We start from the raw sequence: 20,879 nt of genomic DNA, 5'->3' as shown, positions 1-20,879 counted from the left end.
TCAGCAACATTTCATTCCCGTTACACGTTACATGTTACACGTGCATGATATGATGGACGTGTCAACCAAACATTGCTGCAAACGACATGAAACAAAGTACGTTCTATAATGGCGTTGTTTCACTTTGCTTTGCAGGTGCCGACAAATGGTGACCCGACGCACGTACTTACACATGTGCATGAAGTTGAGCAGCATATTGCTCAGGTATTTATTATTGATGTGTACTTATGTTCTTTCTATTGATATTTTTATATCACTGTTACGACTATTGATTACACGACCTGACTAATTTGCCCGTGTGTTAGTGTAACCTATCATGGCGTTGTTTCACTTTGCTTTGCAGGTGCCGACACATGGTGACCCGACGCACGTACTTACACATGTGCGTGAAGCTGAGCAGCATATTGCTCAGGTATTTAATATTGACGTATAATTATGTTGTTTCTATTGATATTTTTATATCACTGTTACGACTATTGATTACACGACCTGACTAACTTGCCCGTGTGTTAGTGTAAGTTATCATGGCGTTGTTTCACTTTGCTTTGCAGGTGCTGACACATGGTGACCCGATGCACGTACTTACTCATGTGCATGAGGCTCAGCAGCATATTGCTGAGGTATTTATTATTGACGTATAATTATGTAGTTTATATTGATATTTTTATATCACTGTTACGACTATTGATTGCACGACCTGACTAACTTGCCCGTGTGTTACTTATCATTATCATGGTGTTGTTTCACTTTGCTTTCCAGGTGCCTACACAACATAATGGTGACCCGACGCACTTACTTACTCATGTGCGTGAAGCTGAGCAGCAAGTTTCTCAGGTAATGAGTTTACGTCGTCATTATGTCTACTAAATGTCATAATGAAAAATAAAGATACTTTGAAAGAACACACAACACAAACACAACACAGATGTTGAATAAATAAATATATGTCCTATCAATGGCAATGGTAGTTAGTAATGCTTTGCTTTGTTTGATGTTGCCTATATATTAAACTAGGTTGCTCTTCCTTTCATTTGTTCCAGGTCAATGATGGAGGACATTCCAGCATTGCTGCTCGACCTGTACGTCGTCCAACATGTGCATTGTGTCACAGAAATGGAACAGAGCTGTTTGACTTTGTGGAACATCCAATTCCAGACAACATTGTTCGACGAAAGCACGGGGATATGCCGAACATCAATGCTGACGCTGTTGTATGCTGGCACTGTCATCAATATATCAACAGGGACACCGACATTCATGCGAAAAACGCCTGGCTTTTTGCATGGCCAGCTGTTCTGTGGACATACCTGTCGGGAAAGAAGCCAGTGGATCCATCAAAATTCTCTGCACTGCTATCGGACGAGCTACGTGAGATGTGGAAACAAATGCTGCTTGACAACGATGTGTCGCGGCCTGTTAAGCAATCGTTAGCCGCCAAGAAACCCATCTTCACTGATATCACGAAGCAACTGCGTGAATTTGATCACATGCTGCATGTCGATGGACCACGTCTTCTCCAGATGCAGACTCTGCTCAACAAAACGGCCTTTCCAACGGTCGTGTGCCCCATGGGGTGTAACCTGTTCGTGGACGACTTGTTGTGGGAGCGTGCCGAACTGTTGCCCTTGCACCACTACTTGAAAACCTTCATCCCATCGTTCAACGGCTTCAAAGCGGATGCCACCTACCTCACAGGTGCGAGACCCAACTGGCCATACAAGACAAAGGACCTAAAGTGGTACGTTTCACCCGCTTTGGTCATGGATACGACACGTGGCCTGTGTCTTGTGACGTGCTCAAAAAGTGTGCACGCAGGAGGTGACCATCAATACCTCCACGTTCCGACACATCCAATCCTCGGGCACATACCAACAACATATCCTGACCACATGGCACCGGCGGTGGTGACTCCAAACTTTGTGAGAGTTGGACATACGAGGCAGTACAACACATCGTACAACGTGGTGAAACAACAAGGCGATGGACGAGGACTGTCAACATTCTCGCTGAGAACAAAATCGCCACGAGGTACAATGCAGCAACACGAGTCGCAAGCTTGCTCTCTGACACTACACGAGCGATCCGATGTCCGACACTTCATGTGTCAATCGCAGACATACGGGCGCAAGTACGTGAGGAACGTGATGCAGCGATTCCCACCACCGGTGCAGCAACACGTCGCAAAGCATTCGAGATCCGGAACGTACATCCATGTCGGTGATGCTTATGAAATGGCAAAAGCGTTCCACTCCCGGCAAACTGTCATTGGGGAGGAGGCGGAGGACAACGATGCACGGCAGCAGCAAGTTGCCGCTGACGACGATGTCCGGAGCAAGACGGATGGAACCGCTGCCTGTCTCGTTGTGGTTCACAGCGTGCAACACAAAGGGCACCCCCCGTTCAATGTACCGTACGTGCAACGGCGAAGGCCTCACTGCGATTACTCAGCTGGACGGGCCCTTGTGTGTGCATTGCATTGCATAGTCCACTGTCGGCCACTACACAGACTACTGGTCCGAGCGACGTTGCAACTTCGAGCGGATCCAATCATCATCACGCTACAATCGCTGTGCGTTCGCTTGTGCAACTACATGCAAGGGACCTTCATAAATCAGTACCCTTCTCCAAAGTTGCTGGCAATAGATGCATCTGTTGAAAATGCATACCTTCAGCCGCACCATACACTGGTTGAAAGGAAGATTGCAACCCTGCTTTGTCACCATTGCTCAAGGGTTTCCCATCACCATTTGCATCGGAATGAAGATATCGATGTGTCCACCATCCTATCAGCTACTGACAACGATGTGGTGATACTGACGAGGCACGTGTACACAACAGAGGCTGAACACACGGGAGCAGCACGCCGCATAAGGGTCGCCGAACTACCATTACAATCTGCGGATACGAAATGGTCGTTGCTTCTGGCCCTTACTGTTCATTCTCCTGTTGAAACACCCTACACCGTGGACGTTGCATTCAGATGGACCAGTACCCATGGCTGGCAGAATCTGACAACAGCACAAACTGAAGCACCAGCACCAGTGCACGATGTCGGGAAAATGGCTCTCGTGATATATGCCAGAGACAACAGTGACAACTCCCTAGCTCGGAATGAAGCTATCAATTGGTGCGGTGGACAAACAAAACTGCGCTGTGCGAACCATCCCGACATACTCCTGATCAGAGAGCATGGAAAAACGGGTTATCGCTGCTGCTACGGACACTGCAAAACTCCTCTGCGTTGGCGCTGTCCTCACGGAATACCCAAATACCAATGTGACACTGGACTCTGCCTAAAACATGCGAAACAACTTTTGCGTGACGACGCTGCATGTGGTTTGATCCGACAGCGTGACGACGCCGACACCGATGATCTCCCCGTCCAGGGCGAGGGTGGTGCCTCCATCAACGACGACAGGAACGTCCCCGGTGCCGCTGCTGATGACCTCAGAAACCCGGTGATGATGCCCGGTGATGTCATTGATCCTGAAGACGAGCCTCAAGATGCTGTTGAAGCAGCCGACATGTACGTCATTGCTGGAGACGACTTCCCGGATGACGCGCCAACATTGACCACATCATCTACACTCGTGCCGCTGTACATGTCGGAAACGTCACATGCCACACTCTCGACTCTGGGTCACTTCGTACTCAACGACTACCTGAGAGTGATGACACGAGCAAGCTACGCCAGAAAACCGGCTGTGGCAACGCAGCAAGTCCTTCAACACATCTGTGCGGTGACACCAGGAGACACGATCCCACTGCTGTATCCGGAGGGTGTGTTATTCCCAACAATTTTCTGGTCGTCGGTGGGACAGTCGATCATCGGAGCACTGCCCTCTGCTCTGTATACAAAACTGGAGAGACGTCATGGAGGACAAACGGCCACGTTGCAAGATCACATGTGCGTTCGTTTACGCGACAACTCTCTGCTTACGTCGCACGACTGTGAATACTTGCAATGGACCTTTGACGTTTTGCTGAACCATCAGCTCAACTACAACTCTGCTGTCGTCGCTGTGAAAAAAGGCCTGGAACACCTACGTCCTCCAAACATCGGATTCAGCAGCAACACAGAAACCTGCATGAAGTTTGATGAACTCGACGGCAGACAACAAGTCAACCGACTTGCTGCATTGATGAAAGACATGGGCGGATTTGATTACTTCATCACCGCGACCTGCAATGACAGCAAAACCTTTGGAGTGGCACCCATCACACGAGCTATCGAGGAGCTGTATCGTCGCAATTTCAAGAACCCACATCACGTGAACGTCGAGCACATCCATCAGTCCTACTGCGTCATCATGTGCAGAGCGTGGGAGAGAACCAGCCGCTACTTTCTACATTGGCTGGAGCACAGCCCAGAACAACCGTGTGGAGAGGTGCAGACGCTGTGGGCCCGCTACGAGTTTCAGTCGACCGGCAGTCCTGGTAATCGGCCCCATATCCATGGCTTTCTCAAGGTCAAGAACGAGGACGAAAAGACAAAACTCAGCCGGATACGATGTCAGATCTCGCACATCTTCAGCAAAAGTGCTCGTATGACCATGAGGTGTTTACTGGAAGACGGCTTCGTCGAAACCTTTGACGACTACTGTGACATGTACGCTCTGTGCATGAAAGTACAGGTGCATGACTGCAGCCACGCACAAAACCGGTGTCAGAGGAAAATGGCCAACGGTACCTGGAAGTGTCGTGTTCAACAACACCCACCTTCGTTCGAGTACGACTTTGATGAACGACCAAACCTGTACGATCCAGATGTCCTGAAATTGTTGGAAGAGCTCGGACTGGCAAAACGAGATGTTTTTGGGAGGTTGAAAGTGCCCAGAACGCTGGCTGGAGGAAAATACACTTACCCGGCTCAACCCAAGGAAACCTTCGTCCCCACGATACCACGATTCTGGCTCGCTCTGCAATCCTGCACCAACGTTCAGCTGTGTGACACACGATTCCAAGTGGCCTATGTGTGCAAGTATGCTGCCGGTGTGGATGAGAAGAGACAAGCTGATTTCAAAAGCACCAGCGGCAGCAGCAGCAGCAGCGAGGACACGCCACACGACACGGTTGACGTGCGGCTCGGTGACCTCAGCAATACAAAAACCTCTGGACAAACGATGAAGACCACCAAGCCTGGAGGAGAACATATGGCGAAGGAAATTGGTTTGCCCGAGATGATGTGGCACAGTCTCCGGCTGCCTTTCATCACGACCAATGTGGAATACACACACGTGTCGACACAAGCACCAGAGTATCGTTCGGCTGTGACAAAACGACGTGGGGGACAGCATGTGGACGACATAGGTATGCAGAATTGACGTGTGATGTACATAATTAATGATGTGCATGGAATAGGTGAACGTTTTTTGATGAAATGGTTTTTTTGTAACATTTTCAAATAAAACCTATATCATTTTATAAAGGACATTGATTTGTCATGAGTGCAGAAAAGTATTTTGTATTGAAATTATATTTAACTTGATGCAATGAGAGTTAAACAAACCATGCCGTTCATTTTGAAACACCCTTTTCTTGCAGCAGGAGGAGCGGGAGCAGCAGGAGGGACACCGGAAGCAGTGCAAGCACGACGAGGACTCCCAGCATGGCGACAGTTTACATACAACCAGACCATCGTCATTCAGCAACTGCTCGACGGGTACTACTACCTCGACAGCACCTGGAAGTTCTCCGTTCGCCCACCAGAGTTGATGCTGTTTGATGATCTGCACTCCTACAGCCGGTGGTTCTGCATGAAAACGTGCAAGCGGTACGACATCGACGCCGACCTCGCCTCATGTCCCTGGATCAGCGGGAACACGCAACGAATACGCCTGCGCCAAGCACATGTAAAGGACGCTGTGGCATTCGTGGAACAACAAAGGCAAAGTGACATCCCTTCACGTGCTGAACAGGCTGCTCAAATGTACCGGGCCATATTCGCTCCCCTACAAGCTGAACACGACGGTGCTGCTGGTGGTGAAAAGTCCAACTTTTACCACAAATTCGTCGACGTCACCAAAGTGCAGAACAACATCGTGGTCTTCACAGCCGTGACACCATTTGTGTTGCCAAGTTTCCTCGTCCATCTCCTGCTCAGCATGGGCAAATTCAACACAGAGGTTGATCTGTACTCCTGCCCTGAACTGAAAAGTGCTTTTGTAAAAGCTGGCCTGATTCCTGACGGAGTAACTGACGTTGCGAGTATTCACCAACTGGCACGCAGATACATCGAAGAACAACTCATGTGGCTCCCAATCGGAACGAGACAGTTCCAAAGGATTTTGCGTGTGGTGGTGGCCGGATTGAAGCGTTTCTTCCTGGACGGCGACTTCATCTATGAAGCAATGCCTCTGGCAACAGACGCAGCCATCAGCGAAACGGCCAATGCACAACTACAGCAGCTGGAAACGAGTCGACGACACGCAGCGGTGGATGCCCTGAGTCTTCAGAACCTGCCCAACTTTCCTGACCCTGCAGCACTGAAGTCTGGCATACCTGTGCATTACTCACCTGTTCTCCAGCAAGCAGAAAACCAATCGGACGAGTCGTTGGAGGAGCAGCGAATCGCCCTCGGCAACGCAGTGGCAGCGATTGACGCGCTCCAACACACAGGCGATGCGTCCGTTCGGTTCCCTCTGTTCGTCGGTGGTCCTGGAGCAGGCAAAACCTTTCTGCTCCTGGTGTCGCAAGTGTACGCCATGTCGCTGGGATTCAACACACTTCTCGTGGCATATACATCTGAACGTGCTCGATGTCTCGGTGGTGAACACCTCCATCTAATTACTGGCATGCCGGTGGTGGATCTTGGAACACGCACGGTACGACGAATTGCAGAACAATGCCTGCACAACCTGGCCAGGTCCCCACTGAAAATGCAGGCTCTGCGACGCATCAAGATCATGTTCGTCGAAGAGATTGGCTTGATTCCCGGCGAATTGTTCGCCGTTCTGGACATGGTCATGCGGAAGCTCAACGCAAGCCCCGTGCCGTTCGGTGGAACTCTAATTGTGGCCACGGGTGACCACCATCAGCTGGCACCGATCAAAGGACAGGCCATATGGACCAGTTGCTACATGCTGACCACTTTTCGCATCCTCATCCTACAACATTACGTGCGCTGCAGCCGTGACCATCAGCTACGCCGTCTGATTGAAATGATGCGACGTAACAACCTGGGCGATGCAGACATCGACGAATTCTGCAACATCATGCGACGGCGTTGTGTTCCTCGGCAATTTGTTCAAACATGGACGGAAGTGCCGGCGGACGTATTGCGAGTGTTCGGGAAGAAGCAAGCCGTGGATGTGGCGGTGGAACAATTCCTGAAAAACAAACGCAGCGACAGAACACTACACTCTGCAACGTATGCTGCTGTCGATGAGGTCGAAACCACAAATGGGAACTGGCAACCAGCAAACCTCAACATCAGTCGGAAGCTGAACTACTCCTGCTCCGAACAGCATCAGCTACTCCTGTATGAAGGTGCAATTATGCGGCTGACATACAACAACACAGCAAACACTCAACATGTCCCACGGTTTTCACAAGGACAATTGTGCCTGGTGCGGCAGATACCCCTCATGGACAAGGGTGTCGTGCCAGCCGCGCAGCCCCAGCTGCAGCAACAACGTGTCAGGATCACCCTCATCCCGGTGGGACAGACACCTGCGAACCTTGCAAACATTCCTGCAGAATGGAGAACATTCAGCATTGCTCGGAGATACTCGGTGCCAAGCATCGTCGGCCGCAGAATGACGAAGGGTCGAAGATACCAGTGGCCACTGTGTTATTTTGTGGCCACGACCATCCACAAAGTCATCGGCCAAACGTGCGTTCGCATGGCCACACAGATCAGCCAGCGAGAAAGCATGTATCGACTGTGGTCTCCCGAAATGCTGTTGGTGGTTCTCAGTCGTGTGCGCAGCCTGGCGGACATTATCTTTGTCGGAGACGTGGAGGACACGATGACAGCCATACGAACGCTTCTGAGGCAACCCTCCGACCTCAGGGCACTCATAGATGGATTGCTGCAAAGCCTCAACGTTCTCCACAATCCCATCCGTGTGGTCAACAGGGTGTTCAAACAACAACTCGTGAACTTGAACACAGACGACGGATTCGTGTACCTGCTTGTGAGCACCAAGGACACCGAAGTCTTCTTTATCGGTGAAACGTGTCGTCTGAGGAGACAGCTCACTGACCACAATACAGGACAAGGATTCAAGTTCACAATGGACATGCACTACCGACCCTGGGGACTCTACGTCCTTGTCACCGGTTTCACCGCGGCTGGCAGCGACCAGCAAAACCAGCAACAACGGCAAATCTTTGAGCGCAGATGGCGCAAAGCCATTGCACGACTTCGCCACAAGAACACCACGGCGATTCGACGTGTCGGCTACCAGCTCTTCATCAAATGCCAACGCACAAACAGCGAGTTGATGTGGATCAATTGTGGGACTGTAACGACACACCAAGAGGTGCAAGATCTTCACGAACATCTCATGGTAGCAGAACCTACAAGACCAAGTCTATTCCCCATCACGTCTGTGCTGCGAGTGAACGACCCACCCCCATTGCCTCAGTGACTGAGTTAATGGCCTCCGCAAATGACATTGTAAGGGTGAGCCTTGAGGGATTTGGTGTGATACTATGCGTGTGTGACTAAACCCTCTTGGCAAGCTCACAGCGGAGATGTCTTACCTTACTTATTTGAGCACATATAACGAACTGCCATAATCCACCAAAGGCATTTATTTTTTTTCCTTGTTACAATACACCAAGGTTTTTTTTTTTTTTTCCTTGGTACAAGAGAGAGAGTAATGGCCTCCGCAAATGACATTGTAAGGGTGAGCCTTGAGGGATTTGGTGTGATACTATGCGTGTGTGACTGAACCCTCTTGGCAAGCTCACAGCGGAGATGTCTTACCTTACTTATTTGAGAACATATAACGAACTGCCATAATCCACCAAAGGTTTTTTGATTTTTTTTCCTTGGTACAATACACCAAGGTTGTTTTTTATTTTTTCCTTTGGTACAAGAGGTTTTTCTTTTTTTTCCCTTGGTACAATACACCAAGGTTTTTATTTTTTTCCCTTGATACAAGAGAGAGAGTAATGGCCTCCGCAAATGACATTGTAAGGGTGAGCCTTGAGGGATTTGGTGTGATACTATGCATGTGTGACTGAACCCTCTTGGCAAGCTCACAGCGGAGATGTCTTACCTTACTTATTTGAGAACATATAACGAACTGCCATAATCCACCAAAGGTTTTTTGATTTTTTTCCCTTGGTACAATACACCAAGGTTGTTTTTTATTTTTTCCTTTGGTACAAGAGAGGTTTTTCTTTTTTTTCCCTTGGTACAATACACCAAGGTTTTTATTTTTTTCCCTTGATACAAGAGAGAGAGTAATGGCCTCCGCAAATGACATTGTAAGGGTGAGCCTTGAGGGATTTGATGTGATACTATGCGTGTGTGACTGAACCCTCTTGGCAAGCTCACAACGGAGATGTCTTACCTTACTTATTTGAGCACATATAACGAACTGCCATAATCCACCAAAGGTTTTTTGTTTTTTTCCTTGGTACAATACACCAAGGTTTTTTAATTTATTTTTCCTTGGTACAAGAGAGAGTAATGGCCTCCACAACTGACATATGTAAGGGTGAGCCTTGAGGGAGTTGGGGTGATGCGACGCGTATGTGACTGAACCCCTCTGGGCAAGCTCACACCGGAATGTCTTACTTGTATGTGCACAAACAACGAACTTTGTGTTATCACAAAATCACTTTTATTGCATGTGTTTAGAATGCCAATGTCATGATCAGCAATGTCATTCTGATTCGTTCTGTTGTGCTCTGGAAATAAAACCATCTTTGAAAAATATTTGCATTGTCACTTCTATATCTTTCAATAAATAGTGTGTACAAAATCACTTTTATTGCATGTGTTTAAAATGCTAATGTCATGATCAACGTTTTGAACAACTCTCCCGAAAATTCTGCGCACCTTTTAATTCTCGTGATGTCGTCGACATGCCGTGAGACTTTGTTTTCAATGGTAGATAGGTACGCCGCTTGGTTTCAGTTGTTTCTTGAAGGAAACTTCTCTTTTCGAGAAGAGGAAGAAGTTGTTTCTTGGGTTTATTGATCTGGAGAAAGCATTCGATAGGGTTCCACGTGAAGTCGTGACATGGGCATTGAGGAGGTTAGGTGTGGAGGAAAGTGCACCTTGCTGTATGAGACGGTTATACTGGACAAGGTGAGTATATTGTCATGCGACTCCGGTTAATACCAGAAGGTCACGGATAGGCCTAAACGGTTTTATTGGAGGCGCCGACTGTAATGACATTGTGTCTAAGTTGAACCCAGGTGTTATGCTGTCTCCAACCACTGAGAGGCTTCTATAAGAACGTGGACGAACATCGCTCCGAGGACATTCCTGTGACAATTTGAGATGGTTTGTTCATGTGTGGAGGAAGAATGAAAGTAACTGGTTGAGAAGAGTGGTGGAAATGAATGTAGAGGGCGGGGAATGTTCTGTGTGTGTTCTGATGTGGTCCTTCAGAGGGACGGGTGTTGTCCAATCACAGTTGTGCTCTGACGGATGGTACTTTCCTTATTTTTTTCAAGATATTCCGCTCACAATGTTCAGACGTATATATGGTGGCGGCCATCTTGGATTTTGACGTGGCGACCCAATTTACGATAACCTTCTTGCTTATGCCTCGGTACACCCACGCACCGAATTAGAAGTTGGTGCTTTGCCTATTTTTCAAGATATTCCGCTCACAATGTTCAGACGTATATATGGTGGCGGCCATCTTGGATTTGACGTGGCGACCCAATTTACGATAGCCTTCTTCCTTATGCCTAGGTACACCCACGCACCGAATTAGGAGTTGGTGCTTTGCCTATTTTTCAAGATATTCTGCTCATGAGGTTCAGACCTATATATGGTGGCGGCCATCTTGGATTTTGACGTGGCGACCCAATTTACGATAGCCTTCTTCCTTATGCCTCGGTACACCCACGCACCAAATTAGAAGTTGGTGCTTTGCCTATTTTTCAAGATATTCCACTCACAATGTTCAGACATATATATGGTGGCGGCCATCTTGGATTTTGACGTGCAGACCCAATTTTCGACAGCGTTCTTCCTTGTGCCTAGATACACGCACACACCAAGTTAGAAGTTTCTACTTCGCTTATTTTTCAAGATATGCAGGTTGCAAGGTCAGACATATATATGGTGGCGGCCATCTTGGATTTTGACGTGGCGACCCAATTTTCGAAGGCTTTCTTCCTTGTGCCTAGATACACGCACACACCAAGTTAGAAGTTTCTACTTCGCTTATTTTTCAAGATATGCAGGTTGCAAGGTTCAGACATACATGTTGGCGGTCATCTTGGATTTTGCCGTGGCGACCCAATTTTCAATAGCTGGCGCATGCGCAGATGGGCTGCACTGCGATGCCACTGAAAAGCGGCCGAGAAAACCGCGCATGCGCAGATCGCGGACATGATTCATTTCGAATTTCCATCTTTATTTAATTTCCGAAAAGACGTCTGCATTCGACAATCGCGTGATGACGTCACGACGTAAATGAATTTCTTCATATAACTTCAGATCCGCTGGATGGATTTTGACGAAATAAAGGGCATCGTGTAGGCCATTTAAATGCGCAAATTTCGAGACCACTTGTGACCATGACAGCCATTTCCTTCTCGCACAGCACCAAACATTCTTGTGCGTCAATCCCGTCAACCCTGCGCATGCGCAGGTGGTGCGACAGTCGTTTGCCGAAGCACTTGAACATTTAACGCTGAAAAATCGCGCATGCGCAAATGGTAGCGCTGGAGCGCAAGGTCACGTGTGCACGCGTACATAATATGTGGATGGATATTTGCGCATGCGCAAATGGTCGCGCTGGAGCGCAAGGTCACGTGTGCACGCTTACGTAACTTACGTACGCGCTTTGATGGGCGGGGCGAACGGTGTTCACGAATGGTAAAATGCGGAAGCGCTGGAAGCGTATGCGAAGCTGTCGCACGATCTCCTGTCATGGTCCACAAGATTATCACAGAGAGGTGCAGCTTCCAGCGTTTCGAGATATGATCCAGACCTAACTTTTGAGACCGGTCCCAGCGTTCTAGGCCCCGTGGTTGGTTCAGACGGACCCGACAATGGACGTGTTGGATTTTACCGCGAGCCGATTCGAACGCCGACGTGCCGGCGAACAAAACCGGTCATATCTTTTGAACGCGTGGCTCGATTTTTACAAAATAAACTTTTTCTTGAAGGGCTGAACCGTGCGCTCAAAACGATACCGAGTTTGACCCTGAGAGAGCCGTTTTGCGCCGGCAAAGGCGCCTTGCGTGACGTGAGGACCATGTCGTGCTGCATAGATTATCATAAATTATCATATCATTATCGGCGGCGCGATCCGTGACGTCACGGCTCACTTAATTGCAATTATCTCCGCTATTCCTTGGCCGAATCGAACCGGGAAACAAGTATGTTGTATAATATTCGGATGCGCACGTTTCAAGCCCGGTTTGAGCTTCCGCAGTTACGTGGTTCTCGAGATAGCCGTTTGGGCGCCCAAACCCTTAGTGTTTTCCTCTGTGAGTTCTATGAGCGGTTTCGGGCCTGGACTATGTTGGTGAAGATGCGAGGGGGCGGGATTTTGCTTCTGGGTGACTTCGTCACGATTCGTGATTGTTTCTCCGCCCTTTACAACCAGAAGACACGACACCCAACGTACTATGAAATGTGTGTGTGTGGGCCCAGGAAAGGGCCTGAAATCACTCCTGGGGGGAGTCCTAATGGGGGCGACAGGCCCCGGGGGTGGGTGGCACAAAACACACTCGACGCGTGCCCACGTGTGCCCGTGCGTGTGGAAAATATCGGGTGGGTGCCCACCGCACCGACGCGCGTGACAAATAATCGAACGCATGGCAAGGTCCTTTTGAGGGACGCTAAAGACGATTGTGCTTGGCTTGTGCTTGTGCTGTGTGTGTGCTGAAAATGGAAACGTTAAAAACGTAGTTAGATTTAGTGAACCCGAAATGCTGTTTTGTTATTTAAAAAAAAAAAAATATCCACTCCACACGAAAGGCTAAAGTGCTTTTTAAAAGACCTATGGTATACGGTGTGGTATCGTGCGATACACCGTGGATGGAACGTCGTTACGTGTGCGTATACGTGCTTCCATTCCACAAACCGAACTTGCGACGGGTACGTATTTATGGATGCGGCGTACGATGCGATAAACAATAAAATGCCCCTGCCGGTGTTACGTGGTGTGGCACGGTGTGTGTTGGTCCCTTCCTCGTTATACGTTATTTATGGCATGACGTACGTGCTGGTTTTCGTGCGGGATCACAAAAATCGATGTGCTTCCGTCGCGTACGTATGGATGCGTCGCTGAAAAACATTTCTTTTTTTTAAACTTGGAATCTCAAAAACATTCGTTTCGACCGTCGATGATGGTAGGGACTCGACCTCGTGGTCACCGACGGTGTCGTCAGCTTATCGTGTTAGGGGACGAAAACACGGGGGGGCTCGAGGCCGCGCGTTCGCCGACGCCCGGACCGACGGTCCGTGCTCTTCTGCGCCGAGCCGGGGCGAGCGCGGGTCTCGTGGGGCGCGGCGCCGGAGAGGTGCGCCGGTGCGTGCTCGTGGTGCGAGGCGTGGTGCGGCGCGTGGGCGCCCCGCCGAAAACACGCGCGCCTTCGCTTTTCCCTGTGCCTGCCTTTACGCCCTCCGGTGAAACCTCCGGGCCGTAAAGGCAGGAGCGTGGCTTCGGACGGAGACCCGAAAGTGGAAAAGTCGGTTTTTTTTTCGAAGGGTTCGCTACGATATGATGTTTCGCTCACGAGGTTCGGACGTACGTGGCGCCGGCCGTCTTGGGTTTTGACGTGGCGACCCGATTTACGACGGCGTTCTTCCTTATGCCGAGATACACCCACGCACCGAATTAGAAGTCGGTACCTTGCTTATCTTTCGAGATATTCCGCTCACGAGGTTCGGACGTATATATGGTGGCGGCCATCTTGGAGTTGACGTGGCGACCCGATTTTCAACTGCGTTCTTCCTTATGCCTAGATACACCCACGCACCGGATTAGAAGTTGGTTCTTTGCTTATTTTTCGAGATATTCCGCTCACGAGGTTCAGACGTAGATATGGTGGCGGCCATCTTGGATTTTGACGTGGCGACCCAATTTACGATAACCTTCTTCCTTATGCCTCGGTACACCCACGCACCGAATTAGAAGTTGGTGCTTTGCCTATTTTTCAAGATATTCCGCTCACAATGTTCAGACGTATATATGGTGGCGGCCATCTTGGATTTGACGTGGCGACCCAATTTTCGACAGCGTTCTTCCTTATGCCTAGGTACACCCACGCACCTAATTAGAAGTTGGTGCTTTGCCTATTTTTCAAGATATTCCACTCACGATGTTCAGACATATATATGGTGGCGGCCATCTTGGATTTTGACGTGGCGACCCAATTTTCAAGAGCATTCTTCCTTGTGCCTAGATACACGCACACACCAAATTAGAAGTTTCTACTTCGCTTATTTCTCAAGATATGCAGGTTGCAAGGTCAGACATATATATGGTGGCGGCCATCTTGGATTTTGACGTGGCGACCCAATTTACGACAGCCTTCTTCCTTATGCCTCGGTACACCCACGCACCAAATTAGAAGTTGGTGCTTTGCCTATTTTTCAAGATATTCCACTCACAATGTTCAGACATATATATGGTGGCGGCCATCTTGGATTTTGACGTGCAGACCCAATTTTCGATAGCGTTGTTCCTTGTGCCTAGAAACACGCACACACCAAGTTAGAAGTTTCTACTTCGCTTATTTTTCAAGATATGCAGGTTGCAAGGTTCAGACATACATGTTGGCGGCCATCTTGGAGTTTGCCGTGGCGACCCAATTTTCAATAGCTGGCGCATGCGCAGATGGGTTGCACTGCGATGCCACTGAAAAGCGACTGAGAAAACCGCGCATGCGCAGATCGCGGACATGATTCATTTCGAATTTCCATCTTTATTTAATTTCCGAAAAGACGTCTGTATTCGACAATCGCGCGATGACGTCACGACGTAAATGAATTTCTTCATATAACTTCAGATCCGCTGGATGGATTTTAACGAAATAAACGGCATCGTGTAGGGCATTTAAATGCGCAAATTTCGAGACCACTTGTGACCATGACAGCCATTTCCTTCTCGCACAGCACCAAACATTCTAATACGTCAATCCCGTCAACCCTGCGCATGCGCAGGTGGTGCGACAGTCGTTTGCCGAAGCACTTGGACATTTAACGCTGAAAAAATCGCGCATGCGCAAATGGTAGCGCTGGAGCGCAAGGTCACGTGTGCACGCGTACGTAATATGTGGATGGATATTTGCGCATGCGCAAATGGTCGCGCTGGAGCGCAAGGTCACGTGTGCACGCTTACGTAACTTACGTACGCGCTTTGATGGGCGGGGCGAACGGTGTTCACGAAATGCTAAAATGCGGAAGCGCTGGAAGCGTATGCGAAGCTGTCGCACGATCTCCTGTCATGGTCCACAAGATTATCACAGAGAGGTGCAGCTTCCAGCGTTTCGAGATATGATCCAGACCTAACTTTTGAGACCTGTCCCAGCGTTCTAGGCCCCGTGGTTGGTTCAGACGGACCCGACGATGGACGTGTTGGATTTTACCGCGAGCCGATTCGAACGCCGACGTGCCGGCGAACAAAACCGGTCATATCTTTTGAACGCGTGGCTCGATTTTTACAAAATAAACTTTTTCTTGAAGGGCTGAACCGTGCGCTCAAAACGATAGTAATGGCGACCGGGAAATGTTTTGTTTTGCGCCGCAAAGGCGCCTTGTGTGACGTGAGGACGATCTCGTGCTGCATAAATTATCATATCATTACCGCCGGCGCGATCCGTGACGTCACGGCTCACTTAATTGCAATTATCTCCGCTATTCCTTGGCCGAATCGAACCGGGAAACAAGTATGTTGTATAATATTCGGATGCGCACGTTTCAAGCCCGGTTTGAGCTTCCGCAGTTACGTGGTTCTCGAGATAGCCGTTTCACCGCCCAAACTCTATAGTGTTTTCCTCTGTAAGTTCTATGAGCGGTTTCGGGCCTGGACTATGTTGGTGAAGATGCGAGGGGGCGGGCTTTTGCTTCTGGGTGACTTCGTCACGATAACGTGATTATTTCTCCGCCCTTTACAACCAGAAGACACGACACCCATACAACCGGAGGAATGTGCTGTGTGTGGGCCCAGGAAAGGGCCTGAAATCACTCCTGGGGGGAGTCCTAATGGGGGCGACAGGCCCCGGGGGTGGGTGGCACAAACAAAACACACTCGACGCGCCCCACGTGTGCCCGTGGGTGTGGAAAACAGGGTGGGTGCCCACCGCGCCGACGCGCGTGACAAAAAATCGAACGCATGGCACGGTCCTTTTGAGGGACGCTAAAGACGATTGTGCTTGGCTTGTGCTTGTGCTGTGTGTGTGCTGAAAATGGAAACGTTAAAAAACGTAGTTAGATTTAGTGAACCCGAAATGCTGTTTTGTTATTTAAAAAAAATAAATTATCCACTCCAAACGAAAGGCTAAAGTGCTTTTAAAAAGACCTATGGTATACGGTGTGGTATCGTGCGATACACCGTGGATGGAACGTCGTTACGTGTGCGTATACGTGCTTCCATTCCACAAAACGAACTTGCGACGGGTACGTATTTATGGATGCGGCGTACGATGCGATAAACAATAAAATGCCCCTGCCGGTGTTACGTGGTGTGGCACGGTGTGTGTTGGTCCCTTCCTCGTTACACGTTATTTATGGCATGACGTACTTGCTGGTTTTCGTGCGGGATCACAAAAATCGATGTGCTTCCGTCGCGTACGTATGGACGTGTCGCTGAAAAACATTTCTTTTTTTTAAACTTGGAATCTCAAAAACATTCGTTTCGACCGTCGATGATGGTAGGGACTCGACCTCGTGGTCACCGAGGGTGTCGTCAGCTTATCGTATTAGGGGACGAAAACACGTGGGGGCTCGAGGCCGCGCGTTCGCCGACGCCCGGACCGACGGTCCGTGCTCTTCTGCGCCGAGCCGGGGCGAGCGCGGGTCTCGTGGGGCGCGGCGCCGGAGAGGTCCGCCGGTGCGTGCTCGTGGTGCGAGGCGTGGTGCGGCGCGTGGTCGCCCCGCCGAAAACACGTGCGCCTTTGCTTTTCCCTGTGCCTGCCTTTACGCCCTCCGGTGAAACCTCCGGGCCGTAAAGGCAGGAGCGTGGCTTCGGACGGAGACCCGAAAGTGGAAAAGTCGGTTTTTTTTTCGAAGGGTTCGCCACGATATGATGTTTCGCTCACGAGGTTCAGACGTACGTGGCGGCGGCCGTCTTGGGTTTTGACGTGGCGACCCGATTTACGACGGCGTTCTTCCTTATGCCGAGATACACCCACGCACCGAATTAGAAGTCGGTACCTTGCTTATCTTTCGAGATATTCCGCTCACGAGGTTCGGACGTATATATGGTGGCGGCCATCTTGGAGTTGACGTGGCGACCCGATTTACAACGGCGTTCTTCCGTATGCCGAGATACACCCACGCTCCGAATTAGAAGTCGGTACTTTGCTTATTTTTCCAGATATTCCGCTCACGAGGTTCAGACGTATATATGGTGGCGGCCATCTTGGATTTGACGTGGCGACCCAATTTACGATAACCTTCTTCCTTATGCCTCGGTACACCCACGCACCGAATTAGAAGTTGGTGCTTTGCCTATTTTTCAAGATATTCCGCTCACAATGTTCAGACGTATATATGGTGGCGGCCATCTTGGATTTGACGTGGCGACCCAATTTTCGACATCGTTCTTCCTTATGCCTAGGTACACACACGCACCTAATTAGAAGTTGGTGCTTTGCCTATTTTTCAAGATATTCCACTCACAATGTTCAGACATATATATGGTGGCGGCCATCTTGGATTTTGACGTGGCGACCCAATTTTCAATAGCGTTCTTCCTTGTGCCTAGATACACGCACACACCAAATTAGAAGTTTCTACTTCGCTTATTTCTCAAGATATGCAGGTTGCAAGGTCAGACATATATATGGTGGCGGCCATCTTGGATTTTGACGTGGCGACCCAATTTTCGACAGCTTTCTTCCGTGTGCCTAGATACACCCACACACCAAGTTAGAAGTTTCTACTTCGCTTATTTCTCAAGATATGCAGGTTGCAAGGTCAGACATATATATGGTGGCGGCCATCTTGGATTTTGACGTGGCGACCCAATTTTCGAAGGCTTTCTTCCTTGTGCCTAGATACACGCACACACCAAGTTAGAAGTTTCTACTTCGCTTATTTTTCAAGATATGCAGGTTGCAAGGTTCAGACATACATGTTGGCGGCCATCTTGGAGTTTGCCGTGGCGACCCAATTTTCAATAGCTGGCGCATGCGCAGATAGGCTGCACTGCGATGCCACTGAAAAGCGACTGAGAAAACCGCGCATGCGCAGATCGCGGACATGATTCATTTCGAATTTCCATCTTTATTTAATTTCCGAAAAGACGTCTGTATTCGACAATCGCGTGATGACGTCACGACGTAAATGAATTTCTTCATATAACTTCAGATCCGCTGGATGGATTTTGACGAAATAAACGGCATCGTGTAGGGCATTTAAATGCGCAAATTTCGAGACCACTTGTGACCATGACAGCCATTTCCTTCTCGCACAGCACCAAACATTCTAATACGTCAATCCCGTCAACCCTGCGCATGCGCAGGTGGTGCGACAGTCGTTTGCCGAAGCACTTGGACATTTAACGCTGAAAATATCGCGCATGCGCAAATGGTAGCGCTGGAGCGCAAGGTCACGTGTGCACGCGTACGTAATATGTGGATGGATATTTGCGCATGCGCAAATGGTCGCGCTGGAGCGCAAGGTCACGTGTGCACGCTTACGTAACTTACGTACGCGCTTTGATGGGCGGGGCGAACGGTGTTCACGAAATGCTAAAATGCGGAAGTCCTGGAAGCGTATGCGATAGTGTCGCACGATCTCTTGTCATGGTCCACAAGATTATCACAGAGAGGTGCAGCTTCCAGCGTTTCGAGATATGATCCAGACCTAACTTTTGAGACCGGTCCCAGCGTTCTAGGCCCCGTGGTTGGTTCAGACGGACCCGACAATGGACGTGTTGGATTTTACCGCGAGCCGATTCGAACGCCGACGTGCCGGCGAACAAAACCGGTCATATCTTTTGAACGCGTGGCTCGATTTTTACAAAATAAACTTTTTCTTGAAGGGCTGAACCGTGCGCTCAAAAGGATACCGAGTTTGACCCTGAGAGAGCCGTTTTGCGCCGCAAAGGCGCCTTGTGTGACGTGAGGACCATGTCGTGCTGCATAAATTATCATATCATTACCGCCGGCGCGATCCGTGACGTCACGGCTCACTTAATTGCAATTATCTCCGCTATTCCTTGGCCGAATCGAACCGGGAAACAAGTATGTTGTATAATATTCGGATGCGCACGTTTCAAGCCCGGTTTGAGCTTCCGCAGTTACGTGGTTCTCGAGATAGCCGTTTGGGCACAAATTCCCTATAGTGTGTTCCTTTGTAAAGTTCTATGAGCGGTTTCGGGCCTGGACTATGTTGGTGAAGATGCGAGGGGGCGGGCTTTTGCTTCTGGGTGACTTCGTCACGATTCGTGATTATTTCTCCGCCCTTTACAACCAGAAAAAAACACGACCAACATTGACATGGAATATTGTGCTGTGTTTCGGCCCAGGAAAGGGCCTGAAATCACTCCTGGGGGGAGTCCTAATGGGGGCGACAGGCCCCGGGGGTGGGTGGCACAAAACACACTCGACGCGTGCCCACGTGTGCCCGTGGGTGTGGAAAACTGGGTGGGTGCCCACCGCACCGACGCGCGTCACAAAAAATCGAACCTAGGGCTTGGTCCTTGTGAGGGACGCTAAAGACGATTGTGCTTGGCTTGTGCTTGTGCTGTGGGTGTGCTGAAAATGGAAACGTTAAAAAACGTAGTTAGATTTAGTGAACCCGAAATGCTGTTTTGTTATTTTTAAAAAAATAATTATCCACTCCACACGAAAGGCTAAAGTGCTTTTTAAAAGACCTATGGTATACGGTGTGGTATCGTGCGATACACCGTGGATGGAACGTCGTTACGTGTGCGTATACGTGCTTCCATTCCACAAAACGAACTTGCGACGGGTACGTATTTATGGATGCGGCGTACGATGCGATAAACAATAAAATGCCCCTGCCGGTGTTACGTGGTGTGGCACGGTGTGTGTTGGTCCCTTCCTCGTTATACGTTATTTATGGCATGACGTACGTGCTGGTTTTCGTGCGGGATCACAAAAATCGATGTGCTTCCGTCGCGTACGTATGGACGTGTCGCTGAAAAACATTTCTTTTTTTTAAACTTGGAATCTCAAAAACATTCGTTTCGACCGTCGATGATGGTAGGGACTCGACCTCGTGGTCACCGAGGGTGTCGTCAGCTTATCGTATTAGGGGACGAAAACACGTGGGGGCTCGAGGCCGCGCGTTCGCCGACGCCCGGACCGACGGTCCGTGCTCTTCTGCGCCGAGCCGGGGCGAGCGCGGGTCTCGTGGGGTGCGGCGCCGGAGAGTTCCGCCGGTGCGTGCTCGTGGTGCGAGGCGTGGTGCGGCGCGTGGTCGCCCCGCCGAAAACACGCGCGCCTTTGCTTTTCCCTGTGCCTGCCTTTACGCCCTCCGGTGAAACCTCCGGGCCGTAAAGGCAGGAGCGTGGCTTCGGACGGAGACCCGA

The 20,879-nt window shown here is 49.6% G+C and overlaps 1 protein-coding gene across 1 annotated transcript; it reads left to right on the top strand.

The window, feature by feature from the left end:
- The first annotated feature begins 108 nt into the window (after positions 1 to 108).
- Positions 109 to 8,594, top strand: LOC137426692 (uncharacterized). The gene is made up of 6 exons (XM_078772577.1): positions 109 to 204; positions 344 to 412; positions 552 to 620; positions 760 to 834; positions 1,041 to 5,310; positions 5,545 to 8,594. Exons 1-6 carry the CDS (start codon positions 109 to 111, stop codon positions 8,592 to 8,594), a joined length of 7,629 nt encoding a protein of 2,542 aa, XP_078628703.1.
- The last annotated feature ends 12,285 nt before the right edge of the window (positions 8,595 to 20,879 follow it).

This window comes from Myxine glutinosa, chromosome 2 (genome assembly GCF_964187855.1).
Source record: "Myxine glutinosa chromosome 2, kmMyxGlut1.1, whole genome shotgun sequence".
Taxonomy (NCBI): domain Eukaryota; kingdom Metazoa; phylum Chordata; class Myxini; order Myxiniformes; family Myxinidae; genus Myxine; species Myxine glutinosa.
Note: the sequence above shows the minus strand (reverse complement) of the source record. Positions and strands in the feature narration are given on the sequence as shown.